This window comes from Martes martes (genome assembly GCF_963455335.1).
Source record: "Martes martes genome assembly, chromosome: 15".
Taxonomy (NCBI): domain Eukaryota; kingdom Metazoa; phylum Chordata; class Mammalia; order Carnivora; family Mustelidae; genus Martes; species Martes martes.
This window is the reverse complement of record NC_137903.1, coordinates 27,593,829-27,614,481: the sequence shown is the minus strand read 5'-3', so window position 1 is coordinate 27,614,481 and position 20,653 is coordinate 27,593,829. Positions and strand designations below refer to the sequence as shown.

Here is a 20,653-nt window from a genome sequence, read left to right as displayed (position 1 = left end):
TTTGAAGGCTTAGCCTCTGTTCTCACACTCTGAAACAACTACATGAGGTGCTGGGTTCACACAATTAGTAGAAAAACTTCCTTTTGGGTTGCCTGGGTGGCTCGTGGGTTAAGCCTCTGCCTTCAGCTCAGGTCATGATCCCAGGGTCCTGGGATCAAGCCCCACATCGGGCTCTCTGCCCAGCAGGGAGCCTGCTTCCCTTCTTCTCTCTCTGCCTGCCTCTCTGCCTACTTGTGATCTCCGTCTGTCAAATAAATAAATAAAATCTTTAAAAAACAAAAACAAAACTTCCTTTTGATGTAATTTTCCAACATTGAAAAAAATAATAATTCTGAACTACAAATACATTAAACTCCTCTAGCTCTTGCTTTTTCCTCACCATTTATATTATCGGATCTCAAGTATATAAATTCTATTAACTTAGAAATTAGTCAGTTTAGATGGCTTAGCAGTTCTAAATCATCTTGAAAACAAGAGCCAGGTAATCAATCATTGGTCAATGGTCTCAAATTATTATTTGCTAATTTAACAACATATTTTTCAATATAGATATATCCAAAGATAATAAAATAATAAAGAATGTCCACATTGTAGGGCTTAGTTGATATTTACTTATTATATGGAACACTCTTGAAGTAAGTAGGTCATCAGCTGAACCCTGGGAATCTTTTAATTAGACAGATTTTCATTGAATTGCTTGGTATTTATGATAATAGGATTGGGCCTGCATCTATAAAGCAAGATCCGTAGGATTTTTCCCATTTAATCTGGATTGTTACTCCTTCAGGATTTATATCTCAACTGAAAATGTAGAGATTTTTCATAACGTTTTTCACCCCAGCCATTAACATAAATAAAGGGAACAATTAGCCAACTTGTTTTGTTTTATAACCAATTGTACAGACTAATCAGAGAACATTTGGTAAACAAGTGAGTGATAAAGGATCGCTGCTTTCACAGACCTAGTCTATGTGCCCTCTCAGGTTAACAGCCTCCCCTCAGCCTCTTAGCCTTCCAGACCATTCAGTATTGATAGTCGTTCTTTGCATGTCCTTTCTGCTCTCCTGTGGCAAACACCAAACAGTTCTTTAGTGTATTATCGTGTCCTTTCTACCTTACATACTGCATCTGGGCACTACCAATCTGGAATTCATACTTCACTTTGCTTTATAATCCATTGTCACGGAATGAGAAACATTCGTCTGGGTGAAGAAGGCTATTGAAGGATGCGATCTGTTAACCATTTTTTTCCTAATGAAAACCACTAGCGTATCTGTTTTCTTTTTTAATTCCACTCAAGAAAAGTCAATGGCAGTAATTCTATAAACCAAGGACCCTCCTAAGCAAGAGTAGTAGAACCTGTAGAAACAAAAGCAGTTTCCCCATTTGGAATCTTAGGTGCTAGACTCGTTAACCCGTGTTCTACATAAAGCTGCATGACATGGCATCTGAAGTCATGGTTTTTCGACCAGAGAGACTGGGAGTTTTGAAGGCATCAGTTCCTTTCGTGGAGTTTCCATATGACAACACAGAGAGGCAAGCCGTGCCCTACCCTTGGCCCTCCCAATTTTCTGGTTCCATGATAAATGTTTATCAAGGCCACCTACTCTATTTTCAGTCTTCCCACCATTAACGTTCCTGGAGCATCTGCTATGCAAAAGCCCTCTGCTGGACACTGGAATTCAGAAATGATAGATACAGTCCCTGCCTTCAGGGAATTGACAGTCTAACTAGGGAGATTAAAAAGAAAATCAAGTACAAGGTGTTTTTGTTTTAAGAGATCAGTCAAGTGTAAATGCATTAGCTGGATGTTTAAAGAACAATAGAAGATAGGTGGTTGAAGAAGGAGGAAATTACATTACAAAAGTGGGAAAAATATGTATGAGAAAGTATAGGATTATTTTGAGAGCTGCAGATCAGTGTGGCTAGAACAAAAGATTTATTTAAGAGTATAATAGGAAATGAAACTGGAGACATAGCAGGAGCCAGGTCATATGGGGCTTAATATGTCATTCTAAGGATTTGGGGAGTTATCCTGTAGATAAAGGATTGTAAAGTTGCTGTGATCAGAATTGCTTATTTGGAGAGATTTCTGGCATCTGTGGAGGCAGGATTGAAGTGGGGGGAGTCTAGAGGTTAAGTCCGTTGCCCCGAATGCTGTGCTCCAGGTGAGAATTGATAAGGGCCTGAACAGAGACATTCTCCAGGCAGAACAGAGAAGCATTCAGCTGTTTAGAAGGTAGAACTGACAAGACTTGGGAATTGATAGAATAGGGCTAAAGATGAATTTGTGAGAAGGCAGAGTCTAGGATGACTCCCAGATCTCTGGTATAGGTGACTCAGTAGAAGATGGCGTGACAAAACTTAGTTGGCATACGGGGAGGGGAAAGAAAGAGCATGAAGTGGGGGAAATGATTTCACTTTTGGATATGTTAGAGGTTTGGAACATCCAGGTAGTGGTACCCAGGAAGAATTTTGTCTAAAGCTCAGGAGAAACGTATGGGCTGAGAACACTGATATTTATGATTAAGCTATAGGAGTGGTGAGCTTGTCTGAGGAGTAGATGTAACATAAGAAGGGACCTGAGTATAAAACCTTGAGGTGGGGGAGGTAGTAACAACGTGTGGCTTCTTCCCGTCATTTTTGCTATTCAGTTACTGTACAGAAAGCAGAAGATCTTAGAAATTGTTTGTTTGGAGGTATTGTAGTCGCCTCTGTTAACAGTGATAAGCTTTAGTTCCCAAAGAATCCAGAAATTTAGGAGGTCACTTTAGGGTCAGTTAAGAGTTTAGGGTTTTTGTTTTATTTTCTGTACATAATCAGCTGTGCAACCTGGGGTTGTTTTCCGAATTTGAAAAAGTTCTCAATTTATTCAGCTTTGTTTTTTACTTCTCTTTCTCAGTCATAATATTTGTGCGAACAGACAACTAATTATTGTCAGAAGACCCAAGGGAAGCAACCAGAGTTGGCTTTCATTCCCTTTTGTTCTTTTTCAGCCCCTTTTTGTTTCTGTTCTTAACCTGTTTATTATGCAGTGAGTGGCGGCTATCCACAACTGGGGCATTAATTCTCATCACAGCCCATCGTCTTTGGTTACACAATGCAGGGAGTTCTACCTGTGCGGTGATTAGATGATGATACTGAAAGTATGGCTGGACCTTAGCCTTTATGGTCCATTATGAAAGCAACATTTTCATATAGACTTTTCACACCTTTGTGTTTGTTGACTTCATGTGGTTGGTTATCTGGGAGAGAGTTTAACTCTCCAGACAGTAAAATAATGACCTTAAATGTCTGTAGGTTAGAAAGGGTAAGTAGGAATTAGCCTGGATTATCAAAATCTACAAATAATCAAAACCCTTTACTTGTGTGCCAAGGAATTTGTTTGAGCTTTTCACTCTTGCAGCCAACAAGCATTGGCAGAGCCAAAGGACCAAACAGGAGTGGAAGAGAGAATTAAAAAAACAGAGAAATTGTGGTAATATCAGTAGCTAACATTTATAGAACATTCACTGTATGCCAGGTGCAGTCCCAAGCACTTATATTTATTGTCCCATTTAGTGTTTTTGATAACATTATACACTGGGTACTATTTCCCCTGCTGTAGTAATGAGGGCACTGAGGCAGAGAGAGGTTAAATAATTAGCTAAGACCACCTAACAAGTAAATGCTGGAGTGCTTAACCAGTAAGCCATCTAGCCAGGCCAGTGAGACTGCGGTCTCCAGTAGACACCTCCTGAATTACAGCTAGTACCCCTGCCTACTGAGCCTATTTCAAAAAGAGACTGTCATCACTAAACCTTATAAAAGGAACAAAAGCGGGGCGCCTGGGTGGCTCAGTGGGTTAAAGCCTCTGCCTTCGGCTTGGGTCATGGTCCCAGGGTCCTGGGATCGAGCCCTGCATCGGGCTCTCTGCTCAGCAGGGAGCCTGCTTCCTCCTCTCTCTCTCTTCCTGTTTCTCTGCCCGCTTGTGATCTCTGTCTGTCGCATAAATAAATAAAATCTTTAAAAAAAAAAAAAAGGAACAAAAGCTTTACTGAATAATTTAGGAAGAAACAAATCTAAATTAGTCAAAAGTCAGAATTTTGCATCATCTCAAAATAGGTAGTTTTATTATTTGTAAGTATCTGTGATGAACTATTACCAAGGAGCGAAGATCTGCTATACCCTTAAAGGTAGTAATCTAGACTTTTAAGTGAGTGTATTAATTGTATATAAGTAATTACGCTAAAGCTCTAAGTGCTCAAAAGTAGATCCTTTAATAAGGTTATTTCTCTTCTTTTGCTTATGCTACTATAATTTGCTTTTAAAGTAATTTTTAAGCAGGTAGTACAAGGGGCACCTGGGTGGCTCAGTTGGTTAAGCATCTGACTCTTGATTTTTGCCTCAGGTCATAATCTCAGGATTGTGAGACTGAGCCCAGAATTGGGCTCTGTGCTGGGTGTAGAGCCTGCCTAAGATTCTCTCCCTCTCCCTCTGCCCTTCCCTGCCCATAAATAAATAAGTAAAAGATGGTACAAAGATACGCTTGAATTCAGGACTTGTTAAGTTATAATAAGTTCTGAATTTGAAGAGCCTGAATTATTGAAGATTTTCTTATCTGAGGGACCCTTCTCCTGCCAAAAATCAAACAGACTGCAAATACTTCCCCTCTCCCAAATTTCTTCATTCTGAATTACCTGTTTTGTTTGGGGAGAAAAATTTAGCCCCCTAAATCAAAAGAATCTTATGCATCTAATACCTAAGGTCTATATGGGGGGTATAACATGTTTTTAGTGGAAGAATCAAATTCAGTGGAATCAAATTTAGTGAAAGAATGGAAAGAAAAAAAAAGCTTGAGTTATCTTTTAGAGCTTCCAGTAACACTTAGGGATAACTATGGCCCCAACAAGGTCCCAACTTGTGCCAGACTTCTTACAAGTCACTCGTGATAGTGTCTTTCTTCATGACCACCTAGTTTCAAACTCCAGACTGATGAACCCATTAGGCCTGTTCTTTCCATGAAACCTTATGGAAAATCTGCAGTCAGTATTGGTCTCTCTCTTTTCTGGCTACTTTTTTATTTGCTGTACATAGCAGAAAATCTAGTGTCAGATCAGTTTCTTGTATCACTCTCTCATTGTTTTATGAATATGCTTATCTTTCCTTCCCAAAGAAGAGCTCTTTGACATTAGAGAACCATGTCTTGGATTCCACACATACCTATTTTTTCCTCTAAATATCACTCAAAGAGCTGGGCACACAAAGACATTTAATATACATACAAGGAATGAACACTGCTGCCTAATTAAGATCTGATCTCTCTGTTCCTATCCCATTTGCGCACCTGGAAAGGAGTCAAAGGCCACATACTAGAAAACCCTATTTCTGAAATGAAGGCCAAACATAGGTCTTCCCCGGGGGCAATTTAGGTACCTGCTCATTGCAGTTGGCTAGTGCATCGGTAGCTCCAAGATACATGAGTTAATATTTTGGCTTCTGTGGGGACAGAAAGAGAAAAGGCTAAGAGCAGAGAAAGTGCCTGACCTTATGTGGGACCTACTTAGAAGTAAAAACGTTTACCTTATGTTATTTAGGTTCCCAAGTGTTTATTTCCTCTTGAAATGTGAGGTCTGGAGAGCCTCACTAACCCCCTTGCAAAGGTTTTGATTTGATCGTAGCTGTCTAAATTTAAAATAACTGCTGCTCAAGCAGGCTGTTTGTTATACAAGGACATTTACCATGTTAAGAAAAAAATAATCCATCTTTTCCCAGGCTTTGGAATGGAGAGGTTAATGCCTAAAATAGGTGTTAGTGGTGATCAGTAACAGCGTCTACTGCAGAGCCTTTTTTCTTTTAAGATTGTATTAATTTATTTATTTGAGAGAGAGAGAGCATAGGCCCAGGGCAACAAGCCCCAAGCCAGGGAGTCTGCTTCTTCCTTTCCCTCCACTTAAGAGCACTCACTCTGAAAACTTTAAAAAAAGGAAATATTTATGGTATAAACTGAATGTTAAGTACTGTATTTCTTGACTTTCTTGCTTGTTTATGTTCCATGGGTATTAAATAATTGGGAAAGACAAATCAAGGAGTATAATATGATAAAGTTATATGTAATTTAATCCTTTTAAAAGCTAAATTTTACTTGGAAGCACACTCACACACAGCACCTGCTTGCACGGACACGCGCTTCTCCCCAGTGCAAGACCATGTTCTCAGCATTATTCTAGTTCATATAATCACCTAACTGCAGCTGATTGGCCATATGTACTATTGATATTCCTTATTTTGAGGAAGTTATAAACTAGACCACGTGTTTTTGTTTTTAATTCTTTTTTTTAAGATTTTATTTATTTATTTGACAGAAAGAGATCACAGGTAGGCAGAGAGAGAGGGGAAGCAGGCTCGCTGCTGAGCAGAGAGCCCGATATGGGGCTCGATCCCAGGACCCTGAGATCATGACCTGAGCCAAAGGCAGAGGCTTAACCCACTGAGCCACCCAGGTGCCCCTAGACCACGTGTTTTTTAAAGAAGGATCCTTGTGCTAGTTGGAATTCTAAAATGGCTCCCCAGAGATGTCCTGGCCTAATCTCCAAAGCCCAGAAATATGATGAGATAGTTCTCCTCTGATTATGTCATGTGGCACAATTCCCCTTAAGACAGGGGGATTTTTCTGGGTGGGCCTGATCTAATCACATGATCCCTTAAAAGCAGAGAGCTTTCTTGGCTGATGACAGAGGGGAAGCCACAGAAATTTGAAGTGTGAAAAGGACTCAGTCTGTTGTTGTTGGTTTGAAGATTGAAGAGGCCTTGCGGGAAGGAATGTAGACACCTGTAGGAGCGGTGAGCAGCCTCCAGCTGACAGCCAGCAAGGCAGTGGAGATCTAAGACCTACAGCCACAAGAAACTGGATTCTGCCAACACCATGAATGATCTTAAAAGCAGATTCTTCCCCCAGAGCCTCCACCTAGGAGCCCAGCCAGTAGACACCTTGATTTCTGCCCAGTGAGAATGTGAACAGGGAACCCTGTAGACCTATGCTGGACTTCTGACCTGCAAAAACTGTGAGATAATAAATGAATGTGTTGAGGCACTATACTTTATTATAATTTGTCACAGCAGCAATAGAAAGCTGATACAAGTGAGATTTTCCTAATGATATTAAGGAAATACTAATTTTTTAGATGTGGAGAAAAAACCTGATACAGGCCTCGTCATCACTATCCTTTCCTGTCACACCTTTGTGTAAGTCTTGAAAGTTTTCTCCACCCCCCTGTATTTTTCCAAATTGTGCAGGATCCCCAAGTTTATTACTAGAACAATATAGATTCAGAAAGATCCCTTTCAAGCTAGACCGGGAGCCTCTCCTTTCAAGTTACTTGAGTCCCATCTGTTTGAGTTGTAAAGAATATTCTTCCCTTAAGGTAGAAAGCTAGGAAAACTTTGTCTTTCTGAGACATATATAGGAAACCAGAATGATTTTTAAGCTCAAGAAGTTATAGAATTCAATTACTTGTCAATTAGCTCCAATATTGAGTAGCTTTGCAGTAGCTCTACAAATCCAAACGGTCCATGTTGCAACCACACTCCCATCCTTGACTTGTTCATCATCAGTCATTAATCTGAGAACACTGAAGGGAAAGGCTGGTTCTCTGTAGGCCATCCCAGAATAGCTCAAATTGCTTCCCCTGGCTCAGCTAGTGCACGAAAACATGATATAAAATGTTCTTTCTCCTTAGTCCCTTTCAGGGAAAATGTAAATAGGAGATTTTTTCCCATCACTGTGGGGTCAGGCCCTAACTCCAAAGGAACATAAGTTAAACCCCTTTTAGTCTTGGCAGAAGACATGTGACTTAGTCTCATTCCTTTCCCTTGGGCCCAGCTTTCCAGAGCCACAATTTTATTTTAAACTTGGTCGGAAGAGTTTGGTTTTAATTACGTGCCTTCCTGAACTCCTGATAACTTTCAAGTTAAAAGCTTTTGTGGGGATTTTTCTAAGCCAGTCTCTGGTGTTCTGAGAGCCCTACACATTTCACAAATCAAAACCAGCCTGGTTCATGTCCCTTTCCAGGATTGCCGTCAGAATTAATGACAATCTTCACTCTGTTCTTTGATCAGAAACAGGTCCCAACCAATGAAATTATTATGGGAGAATTTCAAGAGGCATGAAAGGAGAGAGCTCACTTCTTGGTTTTGGAGCACTTTTTAAAACTATGGCTTATGTAGCTGATCATTCTTTTTATCTCTGTTTTCTGTGTTCCTAGAGGTTTCTGAACAGCTCTTAGTCTTTACCACTCCAGGGTCTCATTCACAGTACCTAGTGCCCCCAGTTGGGCCCTAAAAAGCTGTGAAATTAATTCCTTCTGTGAACAGTTTTTATCTCATTCAGATGCTCCGAAGAGTTTCTCCATCATTCGTCTTCAGTAGAAGGTAGAGGAACAATCTTTTAACTAAAACACTTAGAGAAGTGCCTTCTATGACTTCCTGACTAGAGCACCTAACATAACACGTGTGTGTTAACTGCAAATAGGGTAGAATACTCATGCCTTCTCTAAAATATATGATGTCATCATGTACAGATAAGCTCTTCAGACCCTATTGAAAGAGTAGACTAAGAGTAACTGTTCTGTTTTTTAAAAGTGAGAGCCCAGGGGGGCACCTGTGTGGTTAACCGTCCGACTCCTGATTTCAGCTCAGGTCATGATCTCAGGGTCCTGAGATCAAGCTCCACATTGGGCTCTGTACTCAGTGCACAATCTGCTTGTCCCTCTCCGTCTGCTCCCCCTGCCCTCTCTCTCATAAATAAATAAATAAAATCTTTTTTAGAAATAAAAACAAATAAAAGAGAGACCCTGCAGAGAAAGATAGGGCTATTGCCAGAACATAGGTAAGAGGAACTCACATTCCTAGCTTCCAGAAGATCCTAGATTTGGCTAGCGTCCCCGAGCCCTGTGTTATAGGGCTTCTCCTTGTTTGCTGCCCAGTAGGCTGACTTCTTGGAATCTTCTCTTAGAAGACCTTCAGTGTTCATTTCCCCAGCCTGTGTTCTGCTTACCTTTTGTGATGTCACTTCCTGGCTTGCTGTTCTCCTGAGACCACTTGGGCAAACTCCCACTCTGTCTTGTCTCCCTCTTCCGCATTCACTCAGTAGTCTCCCTGCAGGGATGGCAGGCAGCTTTTTAGAATGGGAAGCAGTGTCAGGGTAACAGTGAACTGTGCTTTAGTTTGATCGACAGCAGGATGAAAAGGGAAGATTGAAGTGAAGTCTTCAACAGTTCAGCCGCTCTGCTCCTTTTACCCAAGAACCAAGAAACCCAAACTTTTCTCTCCCTAAATCTAACCAGTGTTTTTTCATCAAACACCAGATTATCTAGAATATCAAGAAGCCAAACAAAATAATAGTTTCTAGAGATACTCCACCAATGAAAAAACGAGGACGTATGATCTGAAAAGGTTTTTATTAGAAGCTGGGAAATTGTACCCTAAGTCCTGTGTGTTTTGTTGTTGTTGTTTTTAGAGAGGGAAAGGGGGGGCCTGGCACGGGAGAAAGGAGAGAGAGAGAATTTTAAGCAGGCTCCATACCCAGTGTGGCGCCCAGCATAGGGGTCAACCTCACAACCCTGAGATCGAGTGGGCTGCTTAACTGAGCCTCCCACGTGCCCCATGTCCGGTATACTTCCAGCCTATAGGAGCACTTCTCTTAAGCTAATTGCTGTTATAGTGAGAATACCATCACCTTTAGAAATCCCAGTTGTCTTCTTTCTTTGGAATGATACTGTGTTATGCTAATATGCTACCTCTGCTGTATCCACATCTCAGTTCATAAGTTTATGTGCTCTCCTCTAATTGGTTGGGTTGACCTTCCCAGGACATAGCTAAGGTAGCCCTTGAAAACAAAAAACAGGGAGTCCAGATAGCTCCAAAAGTCAGGTAAAAGCAGGAGGAGGGGGAGGAGTGTCCGAAGTAGTGAGGAGAGATCAAGGATTAACTGGAAGTCCTGCTTTCTTGGATATCTTGATCTAGGGACATCATCTCCCTTCATGTCTACTGGATCACTCATCACCTGGACTTTTTTTTTATTAAAGTTCACCCCAAAATCAATTGATAACGCAAATCTTAACAGGCCTTAAAAAATGGTAAATAGCAGACTGTGACACTTGCTTTCAGTTGCTCCTGGCAGGTGGAAATCAGTGTCCTTCGTCAGCTTCTACGGGGCTGTCGTGGGAGCTATCTCCCACAAGTATGCCTGGAGGGACAGAACTGGTACGGTAGGCACAGGCTTGAGCACCCTTAGCAGTACCTTTCTCGGCATGCTGTCCTCTGTGGAGAAATTCATTTAGGCCTCTCGAAAACCCAGTGGAATCTACCTTTTCCCATCCAGGAACCTGCTTGCTGCGTGGTAGCTCTAACCTATTTCTTGTTTTTAAGTGTTAATATTTTATATCAGCCTCCTCAGTGGTGGCCAGATGGTATATCCAGCCATACTGTGTAGTCACATATCTGTCTGAGAACTTTCTTGGGGGTGACAACAGGGCATAAATAGCTTCATAGTGTTTCCAGACCATCCTAAATGAGAAAGGTTAATTATGTGTCATTCTTATAAGGAATAAATCAGTGGAAATGATTAGCATGCTTTGATGTCTATGTAATAGCTAAAACTGATACCTGGTAAAATCCTAATTTCCTTGTCTTAGTGAAAAGAAACACTGTTTCTTCACTCTAGAGGCAACTGCCAGAGTCTACAGGGCCGGCTGGACTTAAAGCTGAAGATGTAGCTAAAATCTTACCCAACAAATTAGATGTTTACAAGGAGGAAACTAAAGCATTTTCAAGTGAGGTCCCACATTTTAGGAATAACAAAGTCAATAGTTAAACATGATCTGTCAGTAAATGAATCAGGTCTTGGTCAGTGTATACCATGCAAGGTAGACTTCTGTTTCAGTTAGAGGAAGCAAAAGGAGGCACAAGACAGAGCAGTTTGATTATACATGGGTCCTTTTCCATACCTAAGACATGGTGTGGCAGGTCTGTCTTAGAGAGAGGGACAAGAACGGTTCTCCCAAGGGTGTAGGTGGGGGAAGAATGATTATCTCATATGGATAATGAAATTTGAAAAAGGCAGCTCTGCCTAGAAGCAGCAAGAGAAAGTAAGTGGTCTCCTAAATTGTTAAATTGTTGTTTCATTTGGTTGTCTGTGAGCTCAGTTCCCTGAATCAAAGGTCCTAAGTTAACTTACTGCTCTAACGGACATCAGCAGCCAGTATAGTATTTCTACAACCAGAAAGGGAATGGGGGAGGGGGGTCAGGGCAGGAGAGGAAGCTGACATTTTAAGAATGTACTTCTTCGTAACTATCACATTTAATTTTTACCACAAGAGTAGCTGGTAACTTGCACAAGGTCACATAGCTAAAAGATGTCAAGGCAACAATTAGAGCTGAGGTCCAGCCAAGGATATCCCACTCTTTCCCAGAAACATTAACAGTTTAGTTCAGTGAGTCTTTACCAAGCACCTGTCATGTTCTGGCACAGAAGGTGTCACTGGGAATAAATGCATGGATCACTGGTAAGGACCCCCCGACCCCAACAACATATCTTTTTAAAATGTATGTATGTATATCTTTGTATTTCTCTGACCTTCTCTTCTCATAATTCATGAGTTTCAGGAAGCCTTTGTGGTTGGAGCCCACTGGTGAGCACACTTGCTCTCACGTGGGTTCCTCCCATCACTTCAGACGATTGTTGATTCTGTTCATGGTGCTCTCCTAACTCATGCAGCTTATTCTGAGCATTCTTCCTTGGGACCTCTTCTGCAGGGCTTTGCGTGCAGTGGGTTCTTAAATTCAGTAGACCCTTAACATTTGCTGGTATGGAGTTGATTCTTAATTCATGAATCTTTGGCATGTCAATTTACAGTCCTCCTGGGATATGAATTTGAATTCACCCAGATGCCTTAAAGGCTGGACTTTATCACTAAGCTGGTGAGTGGGCATTGCCAACAGTGTAGCATCTCAGTTTTACTTGAGTAGACTTGAAACGTGTTTATACATTAATTAAATTCTCAAGAGGTGATTAAAATTTAGTGTCTTTGTTTAAAAATAGGATTTAAGTAAGAGAAACAACCCTAGGAGCCTGGGTGGCTCGGTTGATTAAGCTTCTGCCTTTGGCTCAGGTCAGTGATCTCAGGGTCCTGGGATCGAGCCCCACGTTGGGCTCTCTGCTCAGCAGGGAGCCTGCTTCTCCCTCTTTCTACTTGCCTCTCTGCCTACTTGTGATCTCTCTCTCTGTGTCAAATAAATAAAATCTTAAAAAAAGAGAGAGAGAAACAACCCTAGTTAATGTTGATAGGGTAGTCATTGATAGTGTAGGCTAGGCATATGGCTCTCACTGAAGATCAGTTATAAATGTGAGACGGAAATTCCTCAATTCCAGATTTGTAAGCTTAGGATACTCCAAGTGTCTGAGAAGGCTAAAGATGCACCATATACTTTTCTTACTGGCTTCCCCATCTCCAGTGGTCCACATTCACATGTTGAAAAGCCTTTCTTTAGTCCAGTGGTGCTTGGCCAGGGCTGTACAACAGAATCACCTGGGGGATTTTAAAGAAATACATGTCAGAAGGCAGTACTCTAGACCTTGGGAAAGAGAGTCTCTAGGATTGACGTTGGGATATGTGCATTTTGAAAGTACACAAAAGAATTCTGATGAATATACACATGATTTAGAGAGAGAATTCCTTTCAGCAAACACTTCTGGACAGCTTTAGGGGGTGCTCTGTATTATACTGTCATGTTCTGTTGGTTGGCAAACCAGTGGCTTCCAGGGACTGTGTAATGCTTCTACAACAAAGCAGTGTCATTGAGCGAGTCCTCAGTAGTCAAAGAATTTATTATTCATTTTGTAGATTATTGGGCCCTTGTTTCCCTTCCTCCTCCTATTGTGTGTCATGGAGGACTTAATTGTTCTTCAGTATCTCCAAAGAGAAAATAAATAAATACATTGAAATCAACTGAGTTTCTGTTTGCCTGAGTTCTTTTAAAAAAAAAAAAAAAGTGGAACTAAGAGGGTAATGGTCATCTATGATTTTTAAAAATGTAAAATATCGACATAATTATTGTTTGTTGTTTGTTTACAACCATAGATAGACCATCGGTAGATAACCAAGCTTACAGTGTGCATCTACAAAACTCCTTTCTGCTGAGACCTCAAAGTACTTTCTTATTCTTTTCATTTTCTAACCACCCTCCTAGGGACTAGGATTCCTGTTCCCCACACCCTCTTACTCACCCTTCACTAGGGGTCTAGAGTAAAGCCAGGAACTGTCCTGGGTTTTAATATTTGTAGATTGCAGTACTCAGGGCAGGGCTGGGGGTTTGTGAACTGAAGGAAGTTAATAGAATGGACATTGAGATCCAGAGAGGCTAAATGCCACACAGAAAATCAGTCCCTCCTAGAACACAAGGATGGTTTGTTGGGTGGCGCGGATAAGAGTGGGGGTGCAGTGTTTGATCATTTTACAGTTTGCTGACTTTCAGTTAAAAAAGATGCTTCCCCCAAAGTCTCAAATCTACTGAGTCATGGAAGACTGGCTAAGTAGGCTTCTGTGCCGTCCGTTGAATTGCTCTTCTTAAATTGGACTCGTATCTCCAACTGTGAAGTTGAGACATCTGATTTGAAAAGTGCATTTGTAAATGGAAATAATAATTATCAGTCCCTTGCTAATGCTGGTTTTTTGTTTTGTCTCTTCCTTTCTCTAGCATGAAAGACTTTCTAGGTAAGACCTTTCCCTGTTTTATATGCATGCTTAATACTTGCGAGAAGTGCATGTCTAATTAAACTTAGCTTTGTATCGTACACTCATATTTCTCACATCTTTTCCTTCCATTTTCTCAGCCACCACGGTAGTTCAGACTTCTATTACTTCCTGCCCAAGTTAATGCCACAGCTTTTCAACTCACCTCCTGCCGTCAGAGTCTCCTCCTTCCAATTCGGTTTATGTACTTCCACCACATTAATTTTCCTATAGCACCTACCAGGCACTGTGCTACAGAAACAACTTGAATAAAACCCTATCCTCACCTTCAGTAAGGGCCAAGATAGTAGTATGGACAGGTATTATGAGCAGAGAGAAAAGGCGCCATTAGCCTAATCTGGTGGTTCAGGGAAGACTTTGTTGCAGGGTACGTGCCTGAATTGTGATTGCATTTAGATACTGTCACTTAATAGTGAAGCTAACACAATTCCTTGTACCTAGATGGTGCTCTGTAATAATTTACTGAATGAGCTAAAGACCAGAGTTGCAAGTGCTGAAAAATTAAGGAAACAGATCAGAGTTTGGGGAATGATCCTAATTTTTCACCTAGCATCTGAGGATACAAAACTGATCTTCCTGAAGAACAAAATAAAAAATACAAAGACTGTGGAGCCAAAAGTATGAACCTCTCCCTTTCCACTTTTCCTCTGATAGAGAAACTAAGAAGAGATTGAGGGAAAAATGTAGTTATGGGATAACATAGGACAAATGAGTCTTATAATTTATTTGATAATTGAGCTTATCCTACCTTAATGATATATTTCAAAATGTATAAACTTGCATGGATTCTTCTTCTGCTTACCCTCTCACCAGGCACAGGCTGAAGATAAATATTTACATCTAACCCAGCAGAAAATTAGTTTTTCAAAACTGGTGGAGAGTGGTATTTTGCTATAGTTAATTTTTTAAAATTCTGTTACATTATAATAGCCATTTATGAAAAGAGACTTCCCTAAAGACCTCAAAATATGTTACAAAACTAATGGTTAAAAGAGTGAGGTATTAGTTCAGGAATAAACAGAGATATCAGTGCAACACAGTAGATAGTCCTCCAAAAGTCACGTGTGTATAAGGTGATGATGTCTCAGCTCTGTCGGGGAAGAGTTATTTGGTAAGTGATCTTTGGCACAACCAACTATTTGGGAAGACAGATCCTTCCCTGAAGCCATACCAGAAAACAAAACAAAACCAGATTCCAGATGGATTATAGTTTTTAAGAGAAAATTATTTTACTACAAAAGCAATAGAAGAGAATATTTATAATCTTTATATAGAAAAGACTCTCCCAGGCATGGTGCCATAAAGGTAAAAATTGTTCAGTTTAGTTATATAAAATGTAAAATCTCTGCTAGTAATAGACGCCATAAACAGAGACAAAAAATAAAGTAGGAAAAAATATTTGGACCTTACGTTCATCTTAAAAGCCTTGCTCTATAGAATGCTCCCACAGTGTAACAAGCAAAAGATTAACAAAAGCTTTGAATAGACAATTCAGAAATGAAGATGAATAACCAAAGATACTCAACCTTCTCAGTGATCTACAAATATTTAATTTAATGAGAGTGTTTCTCCTATTGGATTAAACTCTCTGAAGGACAGTATGACAATACGTATATCAAAATTTAAAATAGACTTGCCCCTTGACCAAAGGGTTCCACTTCTAAGATTGGACAAATGCACTAAAATTTATAGACAAGTCTTTTCACTGTAGCATCATTTCTAATAGCTAAAAAGTTATAAATAATATAATTGTCACTAGAAGATTCAGTTACTATACAACCACACGGGGAAGACTGTGCATCTTTTTTTTTTTTTTTTAAATGAGGCAGATCTGTTTAGTTACGTGGTGAGATGCCTCCAAGTGGAGGGAGAAGGAGGAGGATTAGATAATAGCATGTATTATCTGGTTTTATTTATAGAAGTATGTACACTTTAACATATCTACGTGTTTAACTTTTTGCAAGGATATGAAATAAACTGTTAATAGTGGGTTCTTTCTTGGGCAGGATTATGGAGTGACTTTCACTTTCTGTTTTAGACGCTTTGGTATTACTTATATTTTTCTTCAAGCATATATTGCTTTTGAAATCAGAAAAGTCAGTAAAGAGGTTTCTATTTACAAATTTAAAAAAAAAAGTGTAAGAATAAAAAGGATGTTTCGAAGAACATTGTAGGACTTAGCATCTTTGTAAGACAGAGTGGCCATTAATGTCGTTAGGAGCTTTGCCTCCCCCCTCTGTGTCCTCCCTGTTGTCCCTTTACTACTTCTGGCACTTAGTCCAGCTCCCCGACCCCCAGCTTTGGCAATAGCTACCGCAGGACAGAGCCTTCAGATGGAAGTTCCACAGCTGTGACTCTGCACACCATCCCCGTTCGGGGAGGGAGAGCTCTGCAGGGCTGGTCTGTACGTAGCAGTCTCGTGGGCCACATTTTCATTTGGAAAGAGCAAAGTCTGAGAAAAATGTAAACCACAGTTAAGAATCAGGATAATCGTTGTACACTTAAACAGATAATCAGCTGAGAGACCCTTCCACTAATGAACTTACCACTCTTGGAAATGAGGCCCCCATCAACTCTCAGAGCTCAACTGCTGGAAGTCGTAGAAACCCTCATCACAGTCCACAATGTGGACCGGAGAACAGAGGGTAGGAAAATAGCTGTGGTGGTACCCTGAAATGTTTGTGATTCCAGCAAACCTGCAGTGTACCTAAAAAACATACGCACCATGTCCTCCTTATCATCCCCCTCCAGGCCCCCTCCAGCTCAGAACTCCCAAGTCCATATGTTTCTGATTCATTGACAGTTCGTTGGAATCATTGTCTAAGAGCACTGAGATCCAAAAAACTTATGCTTTTAAAAGCACACTCTTTGAGGAAAGCTGTTCAACCCCGAACTAATTTGAAAAGCTCTAAGATTTAAGTCGGCACATGAGTCCAAACCGCCAATTTTTCAAGTAAGCTCCATTCTTGGCAAAAGACAACCGCCTCCTCCAAGCTGGTGCGGCTTAGCCCCGAGGTCCGAGAATGCTGGTGGAGGAGATTCGAGGAAGGAATGTGCCTTGTTTCTGGCCAAGGCTCTCAAGTGCTTCTTAGAAAAGGCGCGACTCCCCTGAAACATTACCCTCCCCCCATCTCTTCATTTTTGAAAACCAATGTTTACCTTTAACATATCTCCGACAGGTTGGAATCAGGAGGTAGTAACCCTACAAGCAGCGATTCTTATGGTGACCGGGCCTCAGCGAGAGCCCGCCGCGAGGCCCGGGAGGCCCGCCTCGCCAGCCTGACCAGCCGCGTGGAAGAGGACAGCAACAGGGATTATAAAAAAGTAGGCTCCCTTTTCAACTTTCCCATTGTTGGGTTACAACACGTCAAGCTCTCAGCCTTTTCTCCAGTGGAGAAAAATGAGTGTAGTTCCCATGAACCAGAAGAAAAGGTGCTTCCGTGATAAATCCGAGCAACTAATTCCTTTCGGGTTTCTTGGTTTGCTCCATTCCATATATTGTTTTTAGGGCAGTAAATCTATGCCTTGAATCTATGCCTTTAGCGGTGTAGGAGAAAGTAAAGATTGACAGTTGTAGAAAGAGAAAATAAAAGTAGTTTTTCATGTGTCTGAGCCGTGGGGAGTCATTTGGTAAGACTCATATTATTAACAAACATGTGCTTTTCATGAAGTCCTGTGAATGTCAACCAAATACTTCTTGGTGATGGTAAATGATAATCTGGTTTGGGGGGTTTAAAACACTTTACAGTTCATTGCCTTTGGTTCTTGCAGAAGAGGACCTAGCTCCAGGGGCCAGCTTGAAAACCTTCCCTTTCAAGTGCTTGAGATGCCAAGGGGAAAAACCATTTTTGTTAATGAAATGTTTGTTTTGTTAATGTGTTAAGCAGAACTTGACTAAAATCAATATATACACTAGACCGGCTCAAAAAAAAAAAAATAGTTCTCTTTGTACGGGGAACCACAGTGACTATTTTTTCCCCCAGAGATTAACATTTCTGAAGTTGGAGCACCATTCTATTCGTTTGTGTTCAGCACCTGGGACTTCACCAATACTGAGAGGCAAGAAACCAATTGGCTGAATATAATTTGTTTCCTAGACTTCTTCCATCTTCTCCATCTGCCCCACAATGATGGTCTGGGGTAGCAGGGGTTCTCATACGATGAAACTGTGTGTGTGCTAATCCTGGGAGCCCTGCCTAGTAGGTGACCTGATTCTTTTTCCCTCCCCTCAGCTCTACGAGAGTGCCCTGACCGAAAACCAAAAACTGAAAACAAAACTTCAGGAGGCCCAGCTAGAGCTAGCAGATATAAAGTCCAAGCTTGAGAAGATGGCCCAGGTAAGGGATAAGAGGGAAAAGGTTGGGTGGCAGGGTGAGTGCGATGAGGCAAAGTAACCTAGGGCTGTGAGAGAGGGGAAGTGACAGGGAATGAAGACTGGCCCTCCCCAGAGATAAGAGCACAGAAGTGGAGATTCTCATCTGATTTCAGGGTTCAATCAGCATTTAACTTAAAGCAGAAAACTGATCGTTCAGTGAACAATTCCTAATAGCCTGAGTTCTAATAATTAATATTATGGATTATCTACTTATTTCTTAGTAGAAGGGTATTAACCAGTATCACAAGATTAGTGCCTAACAGTGTCTCCTGTCATGATCATCATGTTTCAGTTCAGCTTATCTGCGGTCAGCTCCTAAAGAGAGATAAGCAAGACACCATTAAACCCAATGTAGAGAGGCAGCAAATCAGGCCTAGAGAAATAATGGTTAGCATGGGTCATACAAGAAATTAAGGACAGGAGCACCTGGGTGGCTCAGTCAGTTAAGCATCTGACTCAGTTTCAGCTCACATCATGATCTCAGGGTCGTAAGATAGAGCCCGGAGTTGCTCCTTGCTGAGCATGGAGCCTGCTTAGGATTCTCTCTCTGCATCTCCTTCAGCCCCTCCCCCTTCCTCTGCTCTCTCTTGCTCTCTGTCTCTCTCTTTAAAAAAGAAATCAAGGACAAATGTCTTGTTAGAATGTACAACCAGATCCCAAAGCAAAGATTCTGTCCTGCAGCATATGTTACCTCCTCAAGCCACCACCGTTGTTCAGCCTAGGAATAAGGAATGTTAGCGGCAAACAGACCAGATAAACCCTTTTACTGCCAGGCCTGATTTAATTAGGCAACGCTTTAGAGGGGACTAGAGGCAATAACCTCACACCAGTGAGACAAACTCTGCAGCAAGTGCCGTCTTGGGTGATTCCTGAGTTAACAGGAAACCTATGGAGTTATCGCCCTCCTGGAATGTCCAGTGACTAAGAATCTTGAAAGCTGAACGGAGGTAAAAATGGCTCTTTACTCGGAAGCCATAAATGAAAACCAGAGACAGCTAGTTGTTCTGGCTGTATGATATAATGGAAAAGCAAAGCCTAAAACACTAGGAGTGTACAATACTGAATACTCGGGGCTTGGTGGGGCAGGGGTGGTCAGGCACCTCAGATCATCTTACTGCGTCCCCTCTGGAATGGGGTGAGCCAGCGCTGGGAGACCGCACGACTTAACTGCAGACAGCTGGGATACGGGCGCTCTCCAGAGAGGGGTCCAGCCAGGCGCCCAGTGGGTGGCCTGGCCTGTGAACTGCCCGTCATTTGGAAGAGGCCCCCCTCCGCCTGGTTGGAGTAGCTGAGCATGGCTCTTCGGCTGGGGTTTGTAAGACCTGCTGTAGCGCAGAGGACAGCTGCGCACAGAGTGATTCAATGGGACAAGAAAAGTGGGTCTCAATCCAGAAGAAAACACACACACACACACACACACACACACACACAAACTCACACACACACGGCAGGGGGATGGAACTAAGTGAACCTCAAGGGCTCCGCTGACCCCAGCATGCCTGAGGCAGGCAGAACGTCTCATTCACAGCACACCCGTGGAAGATTCTGAAGGCTGACTTTTCTTCTGAGTCGTGCCACGAACTGACAATTAATTAATACAGAACTGCTGCTGCTTCCCGTCAGGAATGACCGGGGGTATTTTACAGGAAATGGTTGGGGGGGCAGTCACATGAGGAGACACGGGAGGACCCAATGTCACCTGCTCCCCACTCTCTCCAGAAGCACATTTCTTGACCTTTAGGGGTTCTTGGCTTTTCCACCAGCTCGGGCTCCAGAGCAGTGAGCAGGCTAACAAGCGGCTGACATTGGCTCGCTTGGGGGATACTGAAAATAAAATCAGCCCTTCCAGTCACTGGGGAAAAGGGCTTACTTTCTAGCCAACTGCTTTGCTGGGTGTGTCAGAATATACTGAGTTTTGCCAAATACAAGTGATGGAAATTCAGAAGAAACAGTGGTGCTACAAACCAGTCGTCTGCTGTTTACTACAAATGGAGTGTCTGGCAGGACAGGAGGAGAGCCTGTCAGCCCCACACGTCGTAGGGAGACACTTACCACATAGACACATGTGATGCTTTACATGAAAGGTCTGCCCTGACTCTAAGGGGGTTAAGATTTTAAAAGCAAAACAAAATGAGTTCTTTGTAGAAGTGAACTAGTTAAGGTCACTCTGTAGAAGGGAACTAAATGAAAATACTGAAAATCGTGACAGCTTCTGTGCTTTTCAGGCTCAGGGAAGGGAGGCGGATGAGGATACAAACCAGCGCCCGGATCTACTTCTGCCTTTTTTCTTTTCCTTCCGCTTCTAGTAGATTCAGTGGAAAGGCAGATGGCCCTGACCTTCAGAACAGAAGGTGAAAGCCCAGGACAAGAGCCAGAAATCAGAGTTTTACTGTTAGCTCTAGCTATCCCTGAATATTCTGAAAAAAGAAACCTCTGCCAAAAGACCAGTATACTTTCTGTATTTTTAAAGTGTTGCTTGCACATGGTA

General features: G+C 41.7%; 1 protein-coding gene across 8 annotated transcripts in view; it reads left to right on the top strand.

Annotated features, from left to right (window-relative positions):
* PPP1R12B (protein phosphatase 1 regulatory subunit 12B) overlaps positions 1-20,653 on the top strand; it is a 212,752-nt gene that overhangs the window by 176,916 nt on the left and 15,183 nt on the right. For 5 of the 8 annotated variants that reach the window (XM_080824314.1, XM_080824312.1, XM_080824315.1 and 2 more), the window contains 3 exons: positions 13,735-13,751; positions 16,970-17,114; positions 18,023-18,127. In XM_080824314.1, the coding sequence (XP_080680440.1) occupies positions 13,735-13,751; positions 16,970-17,114; positions 18,023-18,127 (267 nt within the window). Of the gene's footprint in view, positions 1-13,734; positions 13,752-16,969; positions 17,115-18,022; positions 18,128-20,653 lie in introns of those variants that run through there. The other 3 variants (XR_013968008.1, XR_013968009.1, XR_013968010.1) reach the window with 2 other exon arrangements.